Here is a 22,004-nt window from a genome sequence, read left to right as displayed (position 1 = left end):
AAAAAGGGAAATAAGAATAAAAATGTAAAAACCGGCCATGAAGTGGGGAACAAACAATACAGAAGAGATCGATAAGCTAACTGTTGACAACTTTTGTGTATTTTTTTCTGTAGCTGTACTTGTCTGCAGTAAGGGCTAACATGCACAAAAACTTCTTTACTTTTGTGATGCAGAAAATCATTATTTTAAAAAAAAATCACTTGTGTTAATGTTGATCTCTGACTTAAAGATAAAATGATGTGAGTCCAGATAAACCTTTACCCCCCCGATTGTAAAATAAAAAGTGTATTGAATTCAATATCTAATTGAATGTTATAATTATGTTGACAGTTTTATTACAAAAAGTACAGTGCAGCATTAAGCTATTAATCACATTTATTTCGAAAATATTTTTATATTTATTACAAATAATGATATTTTATAACTGACTGCCAATTTTAAGTGTAATTTAACTAAAACGTATATGAAATTATTAAACTGATTTATGCATGTATTAACTGGCATGTAAATTGCTTGTGTGTATCTCTGGTGGTGCTGCAGCGCCCCCCGCGGTCAATAGGAGCAGTGTTTTCACGTAGGGCGTGATATTGCGGCCCCTCCCCCTCCACAGCCGATCTGGAAAAGAAAAAAAAACTTTTTTGTATCGAAGGAATCAACAGCCGCCATCTTGTCGTGGCTCGGAATTAGGATTTCGGTCCAACACTGGTTTTTACGTAGAAATCGAGCATCCTTACCGCGATATGACAGCGTCCTTCCCCCCGAAAACGAAATCTTAACACCGCCTCGGAGACATTTTGTGCGAAAAAACGGGATTTGACTCGGTGGTCGTCGGACAGAAAAGCTCCGTATATCTGATTTCCCCTTCGGAGTGCGGCGATTCAGCCCTGTCGCCGTCCGGTAGCAGTATTGTTTACCGTGGGCAGGCGGAGACCAGATCGTGACTTTCGAAGTGATTTGCAGAAACTCGGCATTTTTATGCAATTGTGCATTTTTGTGGAGCTTCGCGCGATTTTTGCATGAAGAAATTTGACGTCACGCAAAATGGGTACTTTGAACATCTAGAAATTACGACGTTTTCCCCGGAATGCAGCAATCCACCTAATTTTATTGGATTGACAGTTTGAAGCTCGATTTTTACATGGGGAATATTTTATTCTGGGTTATTTAACGATAATAATGTGGGTGTTGGGTGTTGGATTATCATGGGGTGAATGGCGGTGGCGAAGCGGGGCGCTATTGCATCTCTTTTGAAAGACACCGACTCACATCAAGTAGTAGCTAACAGTTAACTTAGCTGGTAGCAGGCAATTAGCTAGCTATTAGCCAGTTAGCTCACGTTAGCAGGCTGCCAGCTTGCTAATGTGCTAACCGGGAAGGTTCGGGTTGATAAAACAACTTCCCTGTCGTTAAGGTTAACGATTATTATCCACTTGAGCAACCAGCCGGAGAAGTTAACAACTATGGCTGAAAACCTGCTGGACGTCGGACCTCCCAACTCTAAGCGGCCGAAGCTGAATTCACCTGCCCTGTCAGCGACTGATGGACCAGGTAAAGGCCTCCGTACTGTCTGCACATGAAACACCGAGATCATTAAGATGTACACTTAACAACACCCGTGTGCGACATGCAGCATGGTTAAAAGTTATCAGGTCGGCAAGGTGTGCGGAGCTGTGCATCTGTAGTAGTTGCTGCCCTGGTTTTACTGCAGTGTTATGGTTGGGTCTTTGGTGAGCATGTCATTGCAGGGTCCACCCTGTGTACTGTGTATATGCACAGCAGCTAGTCTGTTAGATACACACACCTAGTGTTAATGCAGTCTAATACAAGAAAATGCAATACATCCCATGAAACATAACACGATACGGTTCAACAGTACTACCTCATAAATGGTCATGAGGTTGAATCAACACCATCAAACAGCTTCAACAAAACCTGTACAGTATAATCTTCCTGTCACTTGATGCAGGGCTGTTTCATTAGTTTTAACGGTGTAACTAAAACATTGGCAACTGAATGTTTGAATGTTTGTGTTAGCAAATAGCATTTGTTGTACACACCTGACTCTGAAAGCAGAGCAGTCCTGTGTAGGAGGCTGTGTTGTTTAAGATAATTGTTCACAATGTTGGACAGGCTCAGGAGTAACAGCAGGTAAAGATGATATAATGAAAAACACAATGAAACTGATCTTCCATAATTAAATGATGCAGAGTCTGCTCCAAAAATGCACCTATTCTAAAATCATATGTCCCTTCAACTCATCATATGCATCAGAAATCTAACACATCCAATCAAATTGCCAGGCTGGTCGTAGTAAAGCATTTTCATTCATTTGAAGAGCGATTACATCCAATTTATTGCAATATGTGTTCAGGTAGTGAGTGGGGTCAGGCGGTAGTTGCTGGCCAGGGAATAAAACGGTTACTAATAAGCAGTGTTGATACTGATGCCCCATTCAGTTACCAATTTCGAAAAAACAGGAATTAACAGAGAAAAAAAAAACATTTTTGCTTGGCCACAGCACCCCTAAGAAAGCATATGAACCCATGACCAAGCTGGAAGGGACTGGACTGCCATTGATTACACAGTAAATATTCTATTTGCTGATTACATTATATTTTATGCCAAGGTTTTTCTTTGACGTTTCCCTCCGTGGACGCTCTTGACATGAAATATGTAGCAGTACATGGCAGAAGTCATCATGCATGCTCTCTAACATTAATTGGGGTTTGTGAATGCCTCTGTGGTATCTCAACTTGCACATGTGCGTGTTTGAAAGGAAATATAGGAATTATGACTTACTGCCTCAGCCCCAATAAAGGATGAGCCAAATTATAAGACAAAGATTAGGAATACAACAAGGTATGTAACACTTGTTACTTGTATTGCGCATTTGTATAAGAAAAGGGTAAATCTGTACAAACAAAATGTCCAATATATAAGCCAACGATAATGCTGTTTGAGTTAGTTTCTGGTGTTGAAAGTAAACACCACAAACTGCACAGTCTTTCCTGTCAGAGTTGTTTGGGAATCCCCATCCCTCAACCCTCTCTCTTATCCCTTCTCTAGCTTATCTTTTAGGCTGTCATTTTTTGACATGATACTCTGTGATACTGCATTTTTTGGTCTTGGTCAGATGATTCTCTGATGCATTTCTGGGGAACAGAAGTCATTAGGAATTTATTTCTTCAGTGGTAAATAAACATGTAACATTAGCCAGCAGACAACTCCTATGAGCTGATCTGCGCTTACTAGACTGATTTACTCCAGCAGACAAAGCCTTGCATAATTAAGGTCTGAGCAATCCATAATACAACACTTTATCAAACCTGCATCAATGTTATTGATATTGAATTTGAATGCAATGACAGAGAGTTAACACTCAACTCTGCAGCTCTGCTGGGATTTTCAGCCGCTTTTAGCTAATTGTTTCAGTTTTACTGCCTGCACATATACTGTATGGTTGAGTGTGAACTGGTCTCAGTTTTTACCCAGCACCAAACATCATACTGACAAAGTTACCATGAGCCATAACAACTTTATAAGCCAGTATTATGTAATGGATGTGTATCTGTCAACTTGGTTTGAAAAGGTTCTGCCACTGAGTGGCCATAAATCAGTTAATGCAGCGGATCAGTATCGCTGCAGATACTGACCTTATTGAGCACATTGACTGATATCAGCTAGGGTGTGATCAATCCACAGTGAATACAATGCATCAGTGTTTCTGTTATAGGTTACATTCATTCACTTTTTTAGTGTGACAGCAATCCCTGGCCTCATGCTGCTTTTCATATAAATGATTCTGATTACTTCCACGCAGTTAAGTATACAGATTTTTAAATTCACTGAACACTGGTATCTAATTGGTGCCCGGTGAGTTGAGGTATCTGAGTCAATATCGGGAGAGAAAAAAGTTGGATCAGTGCAACTGGTTAAATCTGGAACCCAAGAGCGTTTTTGATCTGCTGGTTTAATGTTTGTTCTTGTAGCTAAGTAAGTTACTCTCTCAAGAGTATTAATCCTGTCTATCATCTGGCACGTGCTCTTCATTGATTTTTTTTTTTTCTGCAAGAAAAAGAATTGTTGGACAGCCCTCAACAAAAACAGCAGTCACAACACCAATGAATTACAACGCCCATCACACATGGCAGAGGCACAACATGTCTGCAGAGATCAATCATTAAACCTTCCCCGCCTTCTCTTTATAGTTTTCGCCAGTTACAATTGGGACCTAACGGACCCTGTGGGACTGTACTGGGCAACACTATCATCAGCTGTAAATCACAGCGGATGAAGGGTTGACTCGCTTTGTGAGCAGCGCCCCTCTGTCCTGACATTTGGCCTTTGTCTTTTGCAGTAGAGCCTTGAGGCTTGAATTGCACATGGGGTGTAGGGTAGCACATGTTTATGGGGAATGTTTACCTAATTATGTGTGTGAGAAAACCTATACATGCGGTGTCTGTGCACTTGTGATGTTTTTATGCAGTCAAGTTTTGTGTGCGTTTGGGGAGGTTCCTTTTTATTGTCGTGGCAGAGAGCAAACACGTGCCCCCTGTCTCTCTATTCAAGCCATCTGTCACCCTGCAGGGTCCCTTGACTCCCCTTTCCCCTCTGTTCATAAAAAAAAAAACCATTGGCTGTGTGCATAGGTTTTTATTAAGATGTTATGCCATCATAGTGACATATTTCAACTTGGGACAGCTGTTACTGCACATCCAGAGTTGCTGTACTTTGATTGATTGCATTTTAATCATAGTCTGTAAATAGCTGCTGATGGTCTTAAGCTAATATACCACTTTTCTCTGGCAAAGGAGGGGTGTGTATGTGTGGGAAGAGTCTCAGCATACTCTTATGTTTCTCTCAGTGTTCATCAAAGTCACGAACGCTAAAACGTAATCGGTGAATTTTGATACATATCTTACTGAGATCTAGTAGTTCAGCTCAGTCATGGCCAAGTCAGTGAACTCCTTCACCCCAAACACCCAAATATTTACTTACTATGGTGTAAGTGGCACCCTTTAATGTCTAGCAGGCAGACAGTAGGCTCATGACGCAGCCGCTAATGGAGCCATTTATGCTTGTGCCTGCAAGCAACCAGAAAAACCCTGAGAAAAATGAAGAGTGAGCAGCAGAGCAGACGAGGGGGGATGGAGGGTGTTGGTGTGTCACTACCGCCTACCCCTCCCATGTAAAGTGTTTGTAACAACGTCATCCTGTTCTTTTTTTTTTTTTTTTAGCTGAGTTAGTTTGCAGCATGGACTGATTGATGTTTTTTTTTCTTCCTTTTTTTTTCTTTTTTTGTAATGCTGTTCGTTGCAAGTATCTGAGCTTGTATTTAAGCTTGTTTCCCCTTGTTATAATACACTCTGTTTCCATTAGCCATTACAGCCATTTTTGCTGATTCCACGCTGCTTGCATCTGTGTGTAACGTAGTGGATAAGAGGAAAGAGGCAAAGAAGATTGCTGAGAACAGTGCATTTTAGTGTTTGTAGACAAAGTAAAAATATTCAGCTTTCTTGTTTTTGCAAACATGATAAAAGGTACCTTTTTTCCAAATATTTTTCAAAACAAATTTTGTTAATATATGAAAACTACCATACATCATTTAGTAATTCAGATTTGTCCTAAAGCACTTGGCTAGAAAACACAGCACTGCTTTAGGCCCACTTAAAATCAAGCAATGCATAATCAATTAAATCTCCGGCATCTGCATCTGATTGGACATCCTCATGTTTGTACTGCGAGAAATGGCCTTTCATTTATAACAAATGTTGACTTAGTAGTTGTTGAGCGGTTAGTGGTTATGTGAGGTGTATAGTCTGGAGAGGATGAGAAGCAAGAATGGACATAAAATTAGACTCTCAAGAAGTTCACGAGGTAAATTTGTTGATCAGTTGTCAAGACAAAAAAGTTGAAAACAGAAGACTGTGGCAGAAGTGCAAGAGAGTGACGGGAAAATAGGAATTTTAGGGGAAAAAATGAAATCGATAAAAATGGCAAAACTCAGGAGCTGAAGACATTACGCTTCATTGATTTAATCCTCTACAGGAAGTAGCAGTGATTGAGGGCTCCAGGGGTCGTTCTTTACACACTCGAAATGATCCCACACTTTGGATGATTTCCTGCCCGACATAGTTTAATAACTTTTTGGCTGGACTACAGGGAGCAGCTCTATAAACACGAATGTCTATCCCTGACTGACTGACTGAACGAGAGAGTCACTGACTGAGTGATGAAGTTACGCCGTTGGTCGGCTAAGTGATGTTACATCATCACTCGCCTTGGCTGGGCGTCACCACTTCCTGTATCCGTCGTTTCAAATTAAAAGGCCTCCAGCATTTTATACATGGTCCAGCCATATATTAGGTTTTGACCTAGTTTAGTTTACGACAAGTCGCAGCTCCTGAATAAAGTTGGAGGGTTTTTTCCCCCGCGACTAACAGACTAATAAAAACTTGGTTGACTGAGACTCTTGTCATCAATGAACGGTTTGGTCGACTGTCAGGGGGTAGCCCTAATTTTAAGTGTCCTTTCAGGTCGAGTCACTGATTTGTTAGCAGACCTTACAGAATGTCATTTAATTCATAATTGTCATTAAGGTATTAATCAGCTGATGATGACTAATTTTATATGTTTCATTATTTGAACTGACATGGCAAGACTTGGTTTGTTAACTGCAATGTAAATAAAGCTGTTGCGGTTTGCATGCTGAGTGGCTGACGCATTTATCTGTTTAGTCTTGCATGACCTGATGAAGGCTGATTAATGTAAGATGCTTAAACCAGAAGGTTGAAAATGATTAGGCAGTGAAAGTAGGGATGAAATGAAAAATGCCTTTTCTAACCCTTTAAAATCACATCTCCGGTCATATCTATTGTAACAATAAATGTCATAGAAATACAAAACAATCAGTTTCTTTGTATTCTTATATCAAAATCATAAAACAAAATATGATGTGTGCTTATGTGTTTGAACCAACCAATGTCAACCAATAACATCATAATATCCACCCATGAATCAATCTTTAACTTTTAGCAGCACAGAGCTAAGATTCATTATGCCACGCCCACTTTGCAACGTTCAAATCAAAGTCCTCCCAGTGGTATGTCCCATGTGTCTATCCTGATTCACTTGGGAATATTTCACGATACGGGAGTTAGATGCTCTCAAATCGTGTTTCATCTGGTCTATAATATTGACATTTGAGTCGAGGGCCTTGTTCTTTGTAAGTCTGTGTTCACAGGGCTTACCAGCCTGGTAAAGTGTTCAGCCAGTGGGTGGAGTAGTCAGCTATTCAGGTCCATGCTTATGCCACTGTTTCATCATGCACACTGATATTATTTATTGCATATTTTAATGAGTTTACCTACCTGACTTCAAAAATGTAGTGAATTGTTGTAAAGGAGAATTAGGCTTCTTGTGTGTTTTAGCCCACACAGTCTATAAATGTCTATTAATATTTAAAACACCTATTCTGACTGAACAGAACTCTTGTAATTAAGAATCCTTATCAATTCAATCAATTTTTATTTATATAGCGCCATATCACAACAGAAGTCATCTCAAGGCACTTCCTTAGATGTTATTACTTTTTTTATTATTGACACCATCACTGTGAAGTTTATCAAGACATGCCACAATGATGGTAAATGTATTGTTTTACTAGAAACATAAACATAAATGCACTTATTCAACGAAAATAAACAAGGTTATTTTAAGGGAGAACATGTTTTTAATCATATGTTTTACCTAGCCTATGTATTGGTTTTAAATTAAATTATTTATAAAGTAAACCTATGTCAAAAGTAACTCTAAAATAACAAAACATGTGAATGACTTGACTCAAATCACGTGAATCTACTGAATCAACTCAACTTGTAGTCGTCTTCGTCTTTTCTGTTTTCATCTTCACTTCACAAGTCCATGCTCAGCTCACAAAGTGCCCTGCTGAGCTGCTCCTTGGTGCTTGCAACACAGTAGTGTATTCATTCTAATATACTGATGATCTGTGACCAACAGTTTTCTTCTTTAAGAAGCCCATCAGTCTGTTGATGTCTTCTACACTCTAGCTTCCTTATGGGTGGCATCTTTCCTCCCCCTTGTCTTCTCTGTTGATATACTCCACACCTATGAGCAGTAAGCAGGTATGGTTTAAGAATGAACATTGACTTTGTTATACACTAGGGATGTTAACTGTTAACCACTGAGAATATTTTTGACCAGTTACGCATGTCGGCCTATTTATTAATTTGCGTACCAAGGTTTGGTACTGAACTCGTTACTTCATGTTCTTTACGTTAAATCGCCAGTGCCAAATTTTGGTATCTTGTGGGACAGAGAGTGAGTGCAGCCCCGAAACAAGTTTTAAAAACACACGTTTACTAACTGAAGCGTCACATGGAGCACCAGCCCGCAGATACAAAGAGATGTGACGGATCCATTTCACCAACCCTCACGGCGGCTAGCAGCTAGTTAGCATGACTGGTATCGTTAGCATAGCTGTGCTGTACTGTGTGTAGCCCATAGACTATAAAACTAAAGTGTAGCTGAGGTGTCTCCGGTTTTATAGCACTGTCCTCGGCAGGAGACTGGTGTGTTTATGGTGTTTGTGTTCTCAGAAAGACTTCAAGGTGTGGATATAAAGTCAAACAGCTGACGGACTGTTAGCCAAGCATTCTAATCTTATAGTCTATCTGTAATAACAACGTAAGTGTTACTTCGTTATTAGGCCATAACCCAGTTGGTGTGCCGAATGATTGAGACCGATATGCTGCTAATATGTGTGGTAGACGGCAAGGGATTGAAAGAGCTAATTCAGTACCTCATGCCCGAGTACGTTTTTCCATTGAGTGTGACTAAACGCATTGAGAACATACGTATGTATATAACATATGTATTTCACCATATATTACTGCAGGAAATTCCATTATATCATATTTTATTTTTAAAACATGATTTGGGGCATTGGACATTAGTTTGCATAATTGGTCAATGGCAAAAAACATAAAAGTGTTCTAGGACATTTTAAACCATAAAATTACAATGTGAGGTTGAGGCATAGCCTACATTTTTTTCATGACATACCGTACTGACCTGTTACTTTGACAACATTGCCTGTTTTAGTATGTGTTTGAAATGCATCTTAAAGATGGCTCTGCCATAAAAAAATGTAATGTAACTAAAGATCATTCATTGAGTCCATAAACGTGGCCTATATGGAAAATGCAGCACTGTCAGTGGACTTTTTAATACTTCCTGTGCAGTTGAAGTTGCTGCCACAAATGTTTTCCAAAGTAGCCCGTCTAATCATTTTGCCAATATTTGTCAAAACTATTACTGAAACATTTCAGTTGTGCTGCAGTGGAAACTATTACTGAAACAGTTTAGTTGTGCTGCAGTGGAAAAGAAAACAACCTTTTTGTTTTTTACAAGGAGTCAGGACACCTGCTGACAGCTGTTTTATGCTGATTTATTGTTTAACTGTATATAAAGTAGTTGAAACTAGCTCCACTTCCAGCAGCTACAACAGTAAAATGCTGCTTACGCACTGATGCTTCAGTATTAATAATCTAATGATGTCATATATAATAATATATCAGAGGGACCAAACCACTACTTTTACTGCAATACTTTTTAAATACATTTTTCTCTCTCAGAACTGGTTCTTAAGACGTGCTGTCTGACCACGTCAGAAATCAAATGTTTTTATAGTTGTTCTGAACGGCTTCACTCAAAGCCCTGTGGGACGGGGAGACGCTGTATTGTTTCACAAGGAAGATAATGGAGCATATTTTAATAATAGTGTTGCACTCGGTCAGTGTTATGGGCCTCTAGTTTTTCATTCTGACGACAGCAACATTACAGGGTAACCAGGCTACCTTGGCTAAGCCAGCTAGCACACACCATAGACTGTAAAAAATAATAAATAATGGACTTAGCCGTCGTGACGTCACCCATTGGTTTGTGGACTCCTGTTTTGAAGCCTCAAATCTGCATTTTGACTGTCTCCATCTTGGATTTTTGGAGCCAGAAGTGACCATATTTGGACGAGAGGGTGGAGCTGACCCTAACGCTAGCTGCTAGGTTGGTTAGCATGGTGCATTTACAGTCTGTGATTAACTGTGATAATGCTAATGCTAATTTTAACTAGCAGAAAACAGACTTAAACCCATTAAAACAAAATGTACTCACCGGGAAAAAAAATTACATTCCACTCCTTAGAGGCTTTTTCGTACAACCAAACACTGAACAAGACTCTTTTATGTGACCAAAATGCTATAGTTAACATTTCTTTTTTGTACCAAGCTGTAAACATGTTCATGTATTTTACTTTAAATGGGGCCATAATTTACAAAATGAAAGTCATGCTGTATTGAATAATTGAAACTAGCGATTGAGACCATAAACTCACCGAGGTAAAAATCAAGTGAGAAAATCCAGAATGCAGATTTAAGGCACTTCTGCATTGACGACACTTTTCAGACCCGGCGCTACTCGCTTGGGATTGACTCACTTTTGGTGTCAGCCTCAAGTGGCCATTCGAAGAACTGCAGTGTTTGGCTTAATTTTTCCTCCCTGCAATATGCCGCCTGGCATACACCCATGAGCTCGCTAATAGCTAGGTGGTGCACTGCCAGAACATTTGGATGGAACTCGCGCTCTAGAATCAATGTTCTGCACATCAGACTATGTGGATTATGAAACTATTTTGACAGTAGTTGTTTGGGTCACAGAGCGTCTTCTTCATATGACTGTATGCACCGAACAGTAACGTCAGTACGATGACAGTTCGGGGCAAATGCACGTACCATTATACCACTATTTCTGTGTAAGCCTCCATAATTTGTTAAATTTATTTAAATTTCCGTTGGCAGCACCAAATGGCTTTCTTTCTCTCCCTGCTGTGATACTGAACAGCAAGTGAAATGCCAGGCAGCACCATACTGCACCTGTCCCTCTAAGGCCAGACACTCGGCCCTTGGGGAAGATGACAGACAACCCCAGACTGGACCACTGCTGGGGCTGCTTTTGTGGGTATTTATAGCCACCAATTCCCAGACGGGAGCCACAGGGGATATAACAGGAAAAGCAGAGAGCTGTGTGGCAAGTAGGAAGTTTAAGGAAGGAGAGAAAACGGGTAAAAGAGCATAGGAGGGAAGGATAATTAGGAAATAAATGGAAGCAGGGAAAGTATTGAAAGAAGGCCCCAGCAAGAGATGAGAAGTACTCCATTTCTGAGTCCCCTCCCCCTCCATCCATGGTAGGGGCTCCCCTGACTGCATGTGGTGCTACCTAACCAAAACATTGCTTTGCATTTTTGGTCCCCAGCCAAGGAGCCTGGGGGCAAGGTCGCACAGTGTGTGTGTGTCCCCGTTCAGAAATTAATGCAGGGCCAGGCCTGAGCACATGCGGTGGAATTGAATGCTGCTCTGAGAGCATCCATGTGGCTGCTGGTTTGAGAGGAGGGGCTGCGAGTGAGGCAAAGACGGATGGTCCCGTCAGCCTTAAACAAGCTTTCTCCACATGGAGCACCTGCTTGCCTGATGCCAGGGACCAACAGCGGGCTAGCACAGCAGATCTGGAAGGCTGTGTTTACTCAGGGAAGTGCGTAGGCCAAGTGCTCTCATTAAAGGCTGGATCCTGACTGAATCTCAATGAAGACATCCAGCAGCAGCAGATGGGAGGAGGACTGCTTCACTCTGTCTGCTCTGGTCCGTCCTCTCCCATCATGTAGTGTAAGACTAGGGCCCTGATGATCGTATGTGGATAACTGATAAGCTTAATTTTATAAGGGTATGGTTTAGATGAAGTGACATTCCTCAGCTCTCACTACCACTCTTAGCCGTGGTGTCGCCAGCCAGCTACTCACGCCAGTGCAACTGTGTTGCTGTGGTAAAATAATTTCATCCAAGGTTATCAAATCCATTCACCACTTGTGAAGAACTGAGTTGGATGTTAGATAATTAAAGGCCTTGCACAGCTACACAGGTATTTTCAGTTATTCTGACTGATTAGACCTCTGCTCAGGTTGAAGGTAGGCAGAGCTAAACTGGGAATTAGTTGAGGGTCACCAAACTCAATGCACTAGTTTGTATACATCCACACAATCTTGAGAAGGGGTCTGTTCATGCAAAATAAGCAAAAACACCTGTGGTTGGACCATTGGTGTTTAAGGCCTTTAAGACAATAATTTTAGCCTCCTAACATTATGTAAGGCTGGCAGTTCAGAAACACAAGGACACTGTTGGCTGACTTATTTGTTGGAAGCAAAAAGTGTTTTTATTCCCCGCCTGTGTGTCTTTCCCATGCAAAATGTTCCCCCAGTACAATAAAAAGTAAATTTCAATGACGTAGCGTCCGTGCTGGTAAAAATTTGGATCTTTTATTTCAACAGACCTAATGCGCACACACCTCCCATCTCTTCTTGCTGTCTTAATCACTCCATCTCAAACAAATCATGACTCCCTAGGCTCTCTGCATTATGCTCACACCTCTGGATGGTGTGACACAAATATTCCTCCACCGCCCAGCAGGAGCTCCAAGTGCTGCTGGATTCTCTATCCTGTCACACTGTGTTTGTCAGCCAGTAGCAACGCTCTTATTATCACACTGCGTCTTGTTTCTGTCCTGTGCTGCAGGGACATGGCCGCAGTGCATCACCAGTTAGCATGCTGGCTCATTACTATCCCATAACTGGGAATTGAAAATGCACAGATGTGGAATTTCAGAGCCAATAACGATAACCAATAATGATCTGTTTGGTGTGGTGATAACTGAGACTGGCAAGTTTTTTTTCTAATGTAAAACCAATGAGAGCCTCCACCATCCACCATCAAGTAAAGAGTGCATTTACTTATTAATGGATCACTAATTGTGTTGACATTCGAAAGGGTGCAGGTCTTACAATAAACTGGTCTCTGTGCTGTCATTCATCCATTATACGGCAATGAGCATTGTTGCTGTACACTTGAGTTAAAATATAACCTCAAGTCTGTTTGACTCTCTCCACCGTGGCCTCTGCTCTGAAGTTTAACTGCTGTTGTGTGTGTGTGTGTGTGTGTTGGGAGCCCAGCCCTACTCTTGTGCAAAAGCAGGCACTGACACAGACGAGAGGAGAAAAAGGCAGAGGCAAGACTGAACGGACTACCATAAACTTAACTAAAATCATGTTTCCTGCTCAGCTACTCTCCTCTGAGTTCTTTCAGTACCGTGAAACGACCTGATCTGATCTCATTCAGATCTGGGTTTCGAACAGCATCCTTAGTCTGCAGCCAATGTAAAAAAAAGCTTTTGCATTATCGGATTAGTGACTGAAATTATTATTGGAAGAATAACATGAATTAAATTTTCTCATTTATTGGCCACTAATGTACTGTGTATTCTTACTGGGAATGTTACTGAGACAAAGAATTAGCTGAGGAGAAAGAGTATAACTTTTTTTGGTTTTTTGACACCTTCTGTCTTGTGTGGAATTGAGGGTTTTTGATACCAGTGACAAATGGAGAAAATATCAATATTTGGCATTGGTTCTTCTGCAGTCTTATGTGCAGGACCACGAAGGCAATGAGGCCTAAGAGAGTGAATGTTTCTTACTGACTGCCGTGCTTTGTTGAAACACTTTGAGACAATGTCAAGAAAATCCAGTGCATCACCACTGACGCTGTTAACTTCTCTAAAATTCAACTCAAATTCATCTTTTTCTCTCCTTTTCCCTCCTCTTCTAGATCTGGGCTCACTGTCCTGGGATGATTTGGAGAATGACCTTCCAGATGAGTTGATCCCTAATGGAGGAGATCTGAATCTGATGGGCGGGATGCCTTCAAATGGTGGAACAGCACCTGGAGCTGGTGGGCCAGGTGGCACACCGGCAGGCCTTGGCGGCGGTGGTGGGGCCACCGTCGTCCCAGATGCAGCCGCCAAGCACAAGCAGCTCTCAGAGCTCCTTCGAGCCGGTAGCACCTCTAGTATTGCAGGTGCAGGGCTGAACTCAGCAAGCCCTCAGCCAGGCAGTATGGGGTCTCAGCTGGGCACATCACTGGGTAAGAGCCCCCTTGGCCAGGGCTCCCCCAACAACCACCCGTCCCCCCAGGCCCAAAAAGCAGGAACACCAACTGGGGTAGCAGGGCAGAACAACAACAATAATACTGCAACAATGGGCTTGAACACAACAGGCTTCAACCAGGCCATGATGAATAATAGCCAAGGCCATGCTGGGCTCTTGGCCCAGGGAGGGCAGCCCCAACCTGGGCAAGTGATGAATGGTGGTCTTGGACCTGGAGCTGGGAGAGGACGGGGAGCAGGGGTGGCAGGCATGCAGTACCAGGGACCGACAATGCAGGGAGCAGCACCAGGACCAGGAGGAGCAGGGAGTGCGTTGGCAGAGACTCTCACCCAGGGAGGACAGCAGATGGGCGCTCACGCCACCCTCAGTGCAGCCCAGCAAGCAGGCAACATGAGCAAGGTGAGTCACCCCTATTTCCCAACATTCTTTAAGTGTAGTCTTTCTGCATGTGCATTTTGAGGCATAAATGTATTGAGGTGTACATAACTTTAAATATGGCAGATCTGATTGATTATTTGCACTGAGCTATCCATTTAAGTTGTGTATTGATTTTGTGGGTGGGCTCCCTGTAGGGCTGTAGTCAACCAAAGAAAATGTGGGGGGGGGGTGACGGGACAGAGTGCACAGTAAACTCGGCAGCCACACATTTCTCTGTTCTGTATTTCTTTGTTTTGTGTCTTCAAGTTAGCTAGCCCATTGTTGCTAACTTTGGCGCTAACCCCCTTTACTTTTCCAGCATTTGGGGAAACAACAGAAGTGACTTTTTAGCATTTATTAACTGACACACTGTAGTCTGTACTGTACATACAACTTACTACTAACCTTTTCCTCTGTCCCGCTCGCATCCACCGTCACTTCTCTGCCCCTCGCTCTTCCCCGCTCGCTACGTAAACATACTCCTTAACGGAGCCACGCTACTAGTGGTTTCCCAGGCAACGACAGAGGTTGACTCGCGTACCGGAACAGCGCTGCACAGAGACTCCCAAACACTGTTGGTTTCCAAATGAATAGATGTTCATTCGGATATCAAATTTGTGAAAACAACGGGGGTGTTTTGAATACACCCCTGTTTTCACAGGTAATTTGTTAGTCTGTCCCTCCCGCCGCAAAGCTATCGATGTAGCACTTTTCTTCTTATGAAAATAACACGGAGATTATTCAACTAATGAGAATTTAGTTGGACGAGAGCATATCGAACAACTAATCGACCAGTCGACCAGCAGACTACAGCCCTAGTTCCCTGTTTATAGTGAAACACTGGCTGAGTGTAGCCCAGGTTGTGGCTCTCACACATAGCTGGTTGTAACGGAGAGATGACATCATACATGAATGCGAGATGTATTCCTCTTCTGGAGTAAACACAACACATGGGCCTGCCAATAACTGTGCTGAATTCAGTGCTTAACAAGATATTCAAGGCTGTTAACTTAACCACAATTAACAGCAGCGCTACGACTATGTACTGGCACTTTTACAAAGACACACACACACACACACACAGGGAGAGCATCTCATGGCTGAGCCACTTGCCCAGCTACAACACAGGTACCCACACAGAAACTCTAGACTAAACTGTGCAGTGTGCAGACAGTTAGGGCTGCAATATTGCAATACCGCGCTATAGACAAGCCTCAGTGGATGGCAAGCAACTGCTGTTGATATTAATATTTTTTTTTTGTTTTGTTTGTTTTCCTTATTTTCATGAGGCCAGGCCCTTCTTGTTTTACACTTCAATGTGTGTGTATTGAATGTTTGGTGGCTCCTTGGTCTGTTGGCTCGGGAGGATCCCACCCCCCACGCACAGTGTCTCTCACACTGAGTTCTTGCTCGTGGGGCTCCGTAGAGCCTCGCACGAGCCTCCTGCAGCTAGCATCCAGGCTAACAAGCTAACTTGGCGTCCAACCCCCTCATAATTGGTTGCCCTCATTAGTTTGTCTCTTTGGTTTATATATATATGTGTGTGTGTGTGTGTGTGTGTGTGTGTATATGTATGTATGTATGTATGTATGTATATATGTGTATTTTGCTTACTCTTTAATGAGAATGGAGATGCACTAACTACCATAACACACCACACGTGCATTGTTTCAAACGGCTTAATACATTCTCTACAGCAACACACTAAAGCTTTTGAGATCATCGATAAGGAACTAGTTTGAAGCCACCCACTCCCCAAATTACTCCTTTTTATTTATACGGTGTATTCATCAATAAACTCCATTTGTAGATTTGCTCAGTCTTCTCTTGCTCTGCTATCATTTTCAGCACTCAGAAATTAAATATGCACTCCACACTTGTAAGCTCTACTTCAACTTTTGGCAAGAAGCTGATGTTGACACTGCTGTCAACTGCTCAGTCAGTGTCAAGATTAGTACTGCGACACTAATTTATACATGTATGTGAGAATGTGTGTATGCATGGTGTTACTGGCTGTTAAGGTAAGATTGCCACCAGTGTGGTTTCACAGGAAGTTGGTAGGAAGCCATCTATTTTACTGGCTGCGTTTCAGAGCTAAGCCACCGAAGCTGTAAGTAACCACAACACACAGACAGATGCTACTAGTAGCCGCTGAGAAGAGACTTTGAGAGATAGTGAATGTGTGTGAGATTGATTCTCAAATATAGTTTACACACACATGCTTTAACCACAAGAAAGATTAAAAGCTGATGTAAAAAATATCAGCGCAGGGACTCTCAGCATGGGGAAGGCCTGTGTGTGTGTGTGTGTGTGTGTGTGTGTGTGTGTGTGTGTGTGTGTGTGTGTGTGTAAGCTCAGCTGGTCTCCTGTGATTATCATGGCACTAACAGCTCTAGAGGAGAAAACCACTAGGCCCAGTCTTTGTGTGTGGTTTCCGCTATTGTGCTTTAATCGCAGGTTGTAAATCTCTTTCTGGGTATTTGTGTTGGTGAGAGGCTGCTGTCATTCACTCCCGCCCCCGTGCTCCTTTTTTTTTAATTGTTTGAGCGAGAACCCTCCCCCTCTTTCTCTGGCTTATTATATGGCTACTTGCCCTGTCAGTCACGTAGAGGAAGACAGGTATTGTAAACCACTTAATCAGTTAGAACGACAGAGGGCGGGTGCAATGTGGAAGAAGGAGTGAGAGCAGCTCAGCTGAATAGTCTGTACTGGCAGCAGAGCGGCGAGATGATAGCTGGCAACTGTCCTGCCTGCCGATGTGTGGAGTGTGTCAGAGAGTGGGGCACTGAATGGGAAGAGCGAAGCGGAGGGGGTGTTCATTTGTGTGCGTGTGTGCGCGACAGTGTGTGACCGCCTGCTCAGCTGTGTTGAAAGGCTGCCAGTGTCTGGTCGTCTCAGCTGGGTCTTTTTTTATCTGGTCTGTTGGAGCGGTGTCAACAGCCTGAGGGGGATACAGCCTGGCCTGGCATGGCGGAGTCTGGTCGGGTCTCCCAGCAGCTCCTTGGATGAGAGAGCAGCAGCGAGTTGATCAGTGTGTAAAGCATGGCACTAACAGGGATTTATTCCCCCTGGTGCCTCACATCTTTATTTATGCAGTCATGGTTCTTGTTGAGGGTGGGCGACATGGGTAAACTCTTCTGTCACGTCTTTGAGTATCTTGAAAAATGTTCTATGAATAAAATGTGTTATTATTGTCAAGATATATTCAAAATTATATTTTGAACTTAATATATATTGCGATTGTATATTTTCCAGAAATTCAACTGAGAAACCATAGATATATGGTGTAGATAACCAGATGATCCCTTAATTAAATGTCCTGTTTTTGTTTTATTTATTTTATTTTATTTTATTTTTGGCCGGACCAGCCACAGACCAGCCCTATAACCTCAAATGTCTGTCCGTCACTGACTCACTGAGTGATGAAGTTACACCGCTGGTCAACTGGCCCAGTGTTGGAGGTTCCCCGATGGCCGTTGCTCTTTTAAAATGAATCGGCACAAACAGTTTCTATTACATCCTTAGGGGGCATTTACAGCGCAGCCCCAAGTGATGCTCACTCTCCTCAGGACTGAGAGTGAGCACAGTCCCGAAATAAATAAAAAACACACATTTACCTATGGAAGCATCTGACACTGACAGGAGCACCAACCCACTGATACAAAGAGACGCGACGGATCCATTTTACCAGCCTGCACGGCGGCTAGCAGCTAGTTAGTATGGATAGCATTGTTAGCATAGCCGTGGCGTGCTGTGTGCAGGTGGAGCTGCGGGGTTTCCGGGTTGAACAGCACCATGCTTGGCAGGTGTCAGGTGTGTTTATGGTGTTTGTCAGTCGGCGTTGTCGCGGCGCAGATATTAAGTCACACAGCTGACAGGCTGTTAGCCTAGCATGCCAATAAACATATGGATGAGACCATAAGTTTACAGACATCTGCAGATAAGAACAGATGAAAGAGCATAGGGAGTTAACAGATAATTAGAATAGTTCCAATTAAAATAACTTCTCTTTCAAATCAAACATCACAAGATATGAGTGGAAAGTATTGCTACTATTGCTACTTCAGTACACTTTACCCGCAAATATTACTGGGACCACTACAGAAAATTGCAGCTGAACATTTAATATCCAGGAATTCACTTTTATAGACACTACCACTGACTATACCTGTAACAAATTGGCCACAATTTCGCACATTGACCATACAAGGTCGGTCCAGCAATACACTAGGTTTTGACCTAGTCTTGTTGTTATTTAAAGGCAGAGCTAGCTCAGATCAACTAATCCAATACTAAAACAATAATTCTAGAGCGAGAGTTCCACCCTGAAAGTTTTGGCAGCGCACCACTTAGCTGTAGCATGCTCACGGGTGTATGCTAGCTGACTTACCCAAGGTAGCCTGGTTACCCTGTCCCCCTCCCGTCTCTGTAATGGTCAACTTTTCACTTCTCACTTGGTCAGACAGCACGTCTTAAGAAGCAGTTCTGAGAGAGAAAAATGTAGTTTAAAAAGTATTGTAGTAAAAGTAGTGGTTTGGTCCCTCTGACTGATATATTATTATATATGACATCATTAGGTTATTAATACTGAAGCATCAGTGTTAGAGCAGCGTTTTACTGTTGTAGCTGCTGGAGGTGGAGCTAGTTTCAACTACTTTATATACACTTAGACCATAAATCAGCATAAAACAGCTGTCAGCAGGTGTCCTGCAGGAAACAGAAAGGTTGTTTTTCTTTTCCACTGCAGCACAACTAAACTGTTTCAGTGATAGTTTTGACCAATGGGCCATAGTTGGATGTTGACATTTTTCAAAATAAAAGACTAAAATTTTATGTTATGTTATTTTCTACCTTTTCTTTTTTTTCCCTGCTGTACTGAAATCATACTGAGCCGTGACCATGAAACTGAGTTACATACTGAACCATGAATTTTGTGTAATGTTACACTCCCAACATCCAGACATCTCAAGAAATAGTTAGCTGTGCCTGTTTACTGTTGTTTATGGAAACAATCTAGCTAATAGCAGCACATCCTTTTCAGACCGATATTGGCAGCTAGCTAGTAGTATGGTGTAAATAACAAAGTTATAAACCCCCCCTAGGTAAAATTTTAAGCATATCACATTCATATTTTAAACTTATGAAATCTCTGACCAAACTCTGAACCAGGCCGTACAGGATTCAAGGCTGTATAATGATATTCTGTCAGTGTGTGAAGCTAATGCTGCTAAATATTATATTAACTTCTATGTCATCTGTCTGTCTTTCCAGATGGGCCTGGGCAGCAATGGGGGTCCGTTTGCAGCCCAGTCCTACGGTCAGGGCGCTTCAGCGCCCGGTCAGCAGCAGCTCCAGAACAAGGCTGCCCTCGCCAACAGTCTGCCACCCTTCCCCAATGAGCTCAAAGGGGCCGCTGTCACGAGTGTGCCAAACATGGTTAGTGCTTGTTACACATATTCAGACATTACCATACACACAATAACACAGCATTTCTCTTAGTCATATGAATGGCAGTACCACTCATGGAGCTTTGAACTGTATATTGTACTATTTGAGTATCATATTTTAAAGTTATCAGAATTTATTATTGACAAAATAAGTCAGTGTTCCACACAGGGCTGGGCAATATATCAGATTAAGTACAATTTTTGTTTTTGCACAATATGTAAAATGTCTAAATCGTAAAAGTTTTTACAACATGTACAAAGACTTACTTTTAGTCAAAAAGTAACATAGAGGATAGCTGCTACATGAGCTGTCTGGAGTCACAACAGTCCTGTAAAATGTGACATGAATAGTTAGACTATATGCACACCTGCCACAGTTCACGGGACTGGTGTCCGCACACCGGTCTTCATCCACGCGGTCTGTGTTTGTTGACGAGGCATCATGTCAGAGTTAAAAGGCTGAAAGTTGACTGAACACTGCAGATTCTACAGTCTGTCCCTGTCTGTTAGGTAGTTAATGCTACCTGCAGATTATCAGGCTGATGTTTTGTCAAGAAACACAAACGGCAGGAGCAGATGAATTAGTGAAAAGACCTTTCTGCTCCGTCTGTGCTGAAGCTGATTATTTCACTGGATGCCTGTGTTCTACTTGGAGCATTTGAAGCATCTGGTACTGACAGTCCATAGCTGTGTCGGATAACAGGTGGGATGCAGGTGGTGCTGGTCATTTATTATTCTCGCTCAACTGTCCTGAACATGATGTTCTAAGAAATATGATGTTTCAAAATATGTATTAAAATCGTGAACTGACCCTGGACTGAATTGTGAAAAATTGAGATTTCATTTTTTTTTGGCCATGTTGCCCAGCCGTAGTTCCACTACTGCATTGTGTTAGTTGAAGCCCAGAATGTCAGGGCCAAATCTTAGTAATAACTGTCTTGATTTGCAAATCTGTTTCCAACCCTTCAACTTCAGTGGGTATGCCAATCTGTGTCTTTCTATCTGTAATCATGTCTGTAATCAGTCTTACAATATTATCCATATTCTACAATTAATAACTATAGAAGCTTAAATTGCCATCTATCAGAACTTGGGGAATGTTTTAAATCTCGCCTTGATTGGTGTGTGAAATGCTTCATGATAATCAGTCGTTGACAGACCCTATAATTGGGTGACAAGTCTACTCTATGAGATGTAACTTTGTTGAGAGGTTGGACAATCAAAGAAGAACTAAAAAAAAACCTTTTCTGTTTGATTCTTCATATAGTGATAGAAGGGCAGCACTAAAGGCCACTGAACAAATCAACTGATTTTACCATGCGGTGTTGAGGGAAGTGCCTAGAATTTGAACAGGAACATTTGATTTCCCACTTCAGATAGAGTTATAAATGATAAATGTGTGATGGCAAATAAGGCTAATTGGTGATCATATGAGCCTAACATGACATTCTCTTAGGACTGGAGAAATTATGCTCTCTTCTGTTTATCAGTTAATTAGTTTTTTTACTCTTCAGGAAAGACCAGATCCAACAGATTAATTTATCAAGATTGTCATTGATGTATTTTATGTTGATTTATATAATAATGCTTTAGTGCACGTTTGGTGCCTACTACATATGTGTAGAGAATCATCTAATCTTAGAGAGGAATTTCACCGCTGTAAATATGATAATTTCTTGAAACTAGGACAGCTATGTAGTAGAAATATGCAGTTATTTTCGAAATTGGTGCCCTGTGACTAGAGAAAACTGAGAAAAAGACTCTATCGCTCTAAAGGAGTAAATCCTACAACAACCAGAATGCACTGCGCACGGTCCCGTCTAAAGCTACTGATGGTGTGTTTACAGAACGAAGGAGAGCGGCTGGTTAGCAGAGACAAAGTTAGTAGTGATCAGCATTGTATCTCTTTACTGAGGCTTAATTTAATTGAGAAAACGTTTTTCCTAATCAAGTCTTATTATATATCGTACCAGTGTGCAAGGATCACAAAACAAATGGTGCGCTGGAGTTAGTTATGCGGATCATTGCAAACTTACCAACAGCTGCACACAAACCAGAAGGTTGCCAGAGCACATCGG

At 41.9% G+C, this 22,004-nt stretch overlaps 1 protein-coding gene across 6 annotated transcripts in view; it reads left to right on the top strand.

Moving 5' to 3' along the window:
• The first annotated feature begins 624 nt into the window (after positions 1-624).
• Positions 625-22,004, top strand: part of crebbpa (CREB binding protein a) — a 46,135-nt gene continuing 24,755 nt past the window's right edge. For 5 of the 6 annotated variants that reach the window (XM_067582575.1, XM_067582570.1, XM_067582560.1 and 2 more), the window contains exons 1-3: positions 626-1,548; positions 13,725-14,461; positions 19,751-19,915. In XM_067582575.1, the coding sequence (XP_067438676.1) occupies positions 1,461-1,548; positions 13,725-14,461; positions 19,751-19,915 (990 nt within the window). In that variant the 5' untranslated portion in view covers positions 626-1,460. Of the gene's footprint in view, positions 1,549-13,724; positions 14,462-19,750; positions 19,916-22,004 lie in introns of all 6 variants that reach the window. The other variant, XM_067582551.1, reaches the window with a different exon arrangement.

The sequence above is a fragment of the Thunnus thynnus genome, chromosome 3, assembly GCF_963924715.1.
Source record: "Thunnus thynnus chromosome 3, fThuThy2.1, whole genome shotgun sequence".
Taxonomy (NCBI): Eukaryota; Metazoa; Chordata; class Actinopteri; order Scombriformes; family Scombridae; genus Thunnus; species Thunnus thynnus.
The sequence above is the reverse complement of the archived record's forward strand: the minus strand, read 5'-3'. Positions and strand labels throughout refer to the sequence as shown.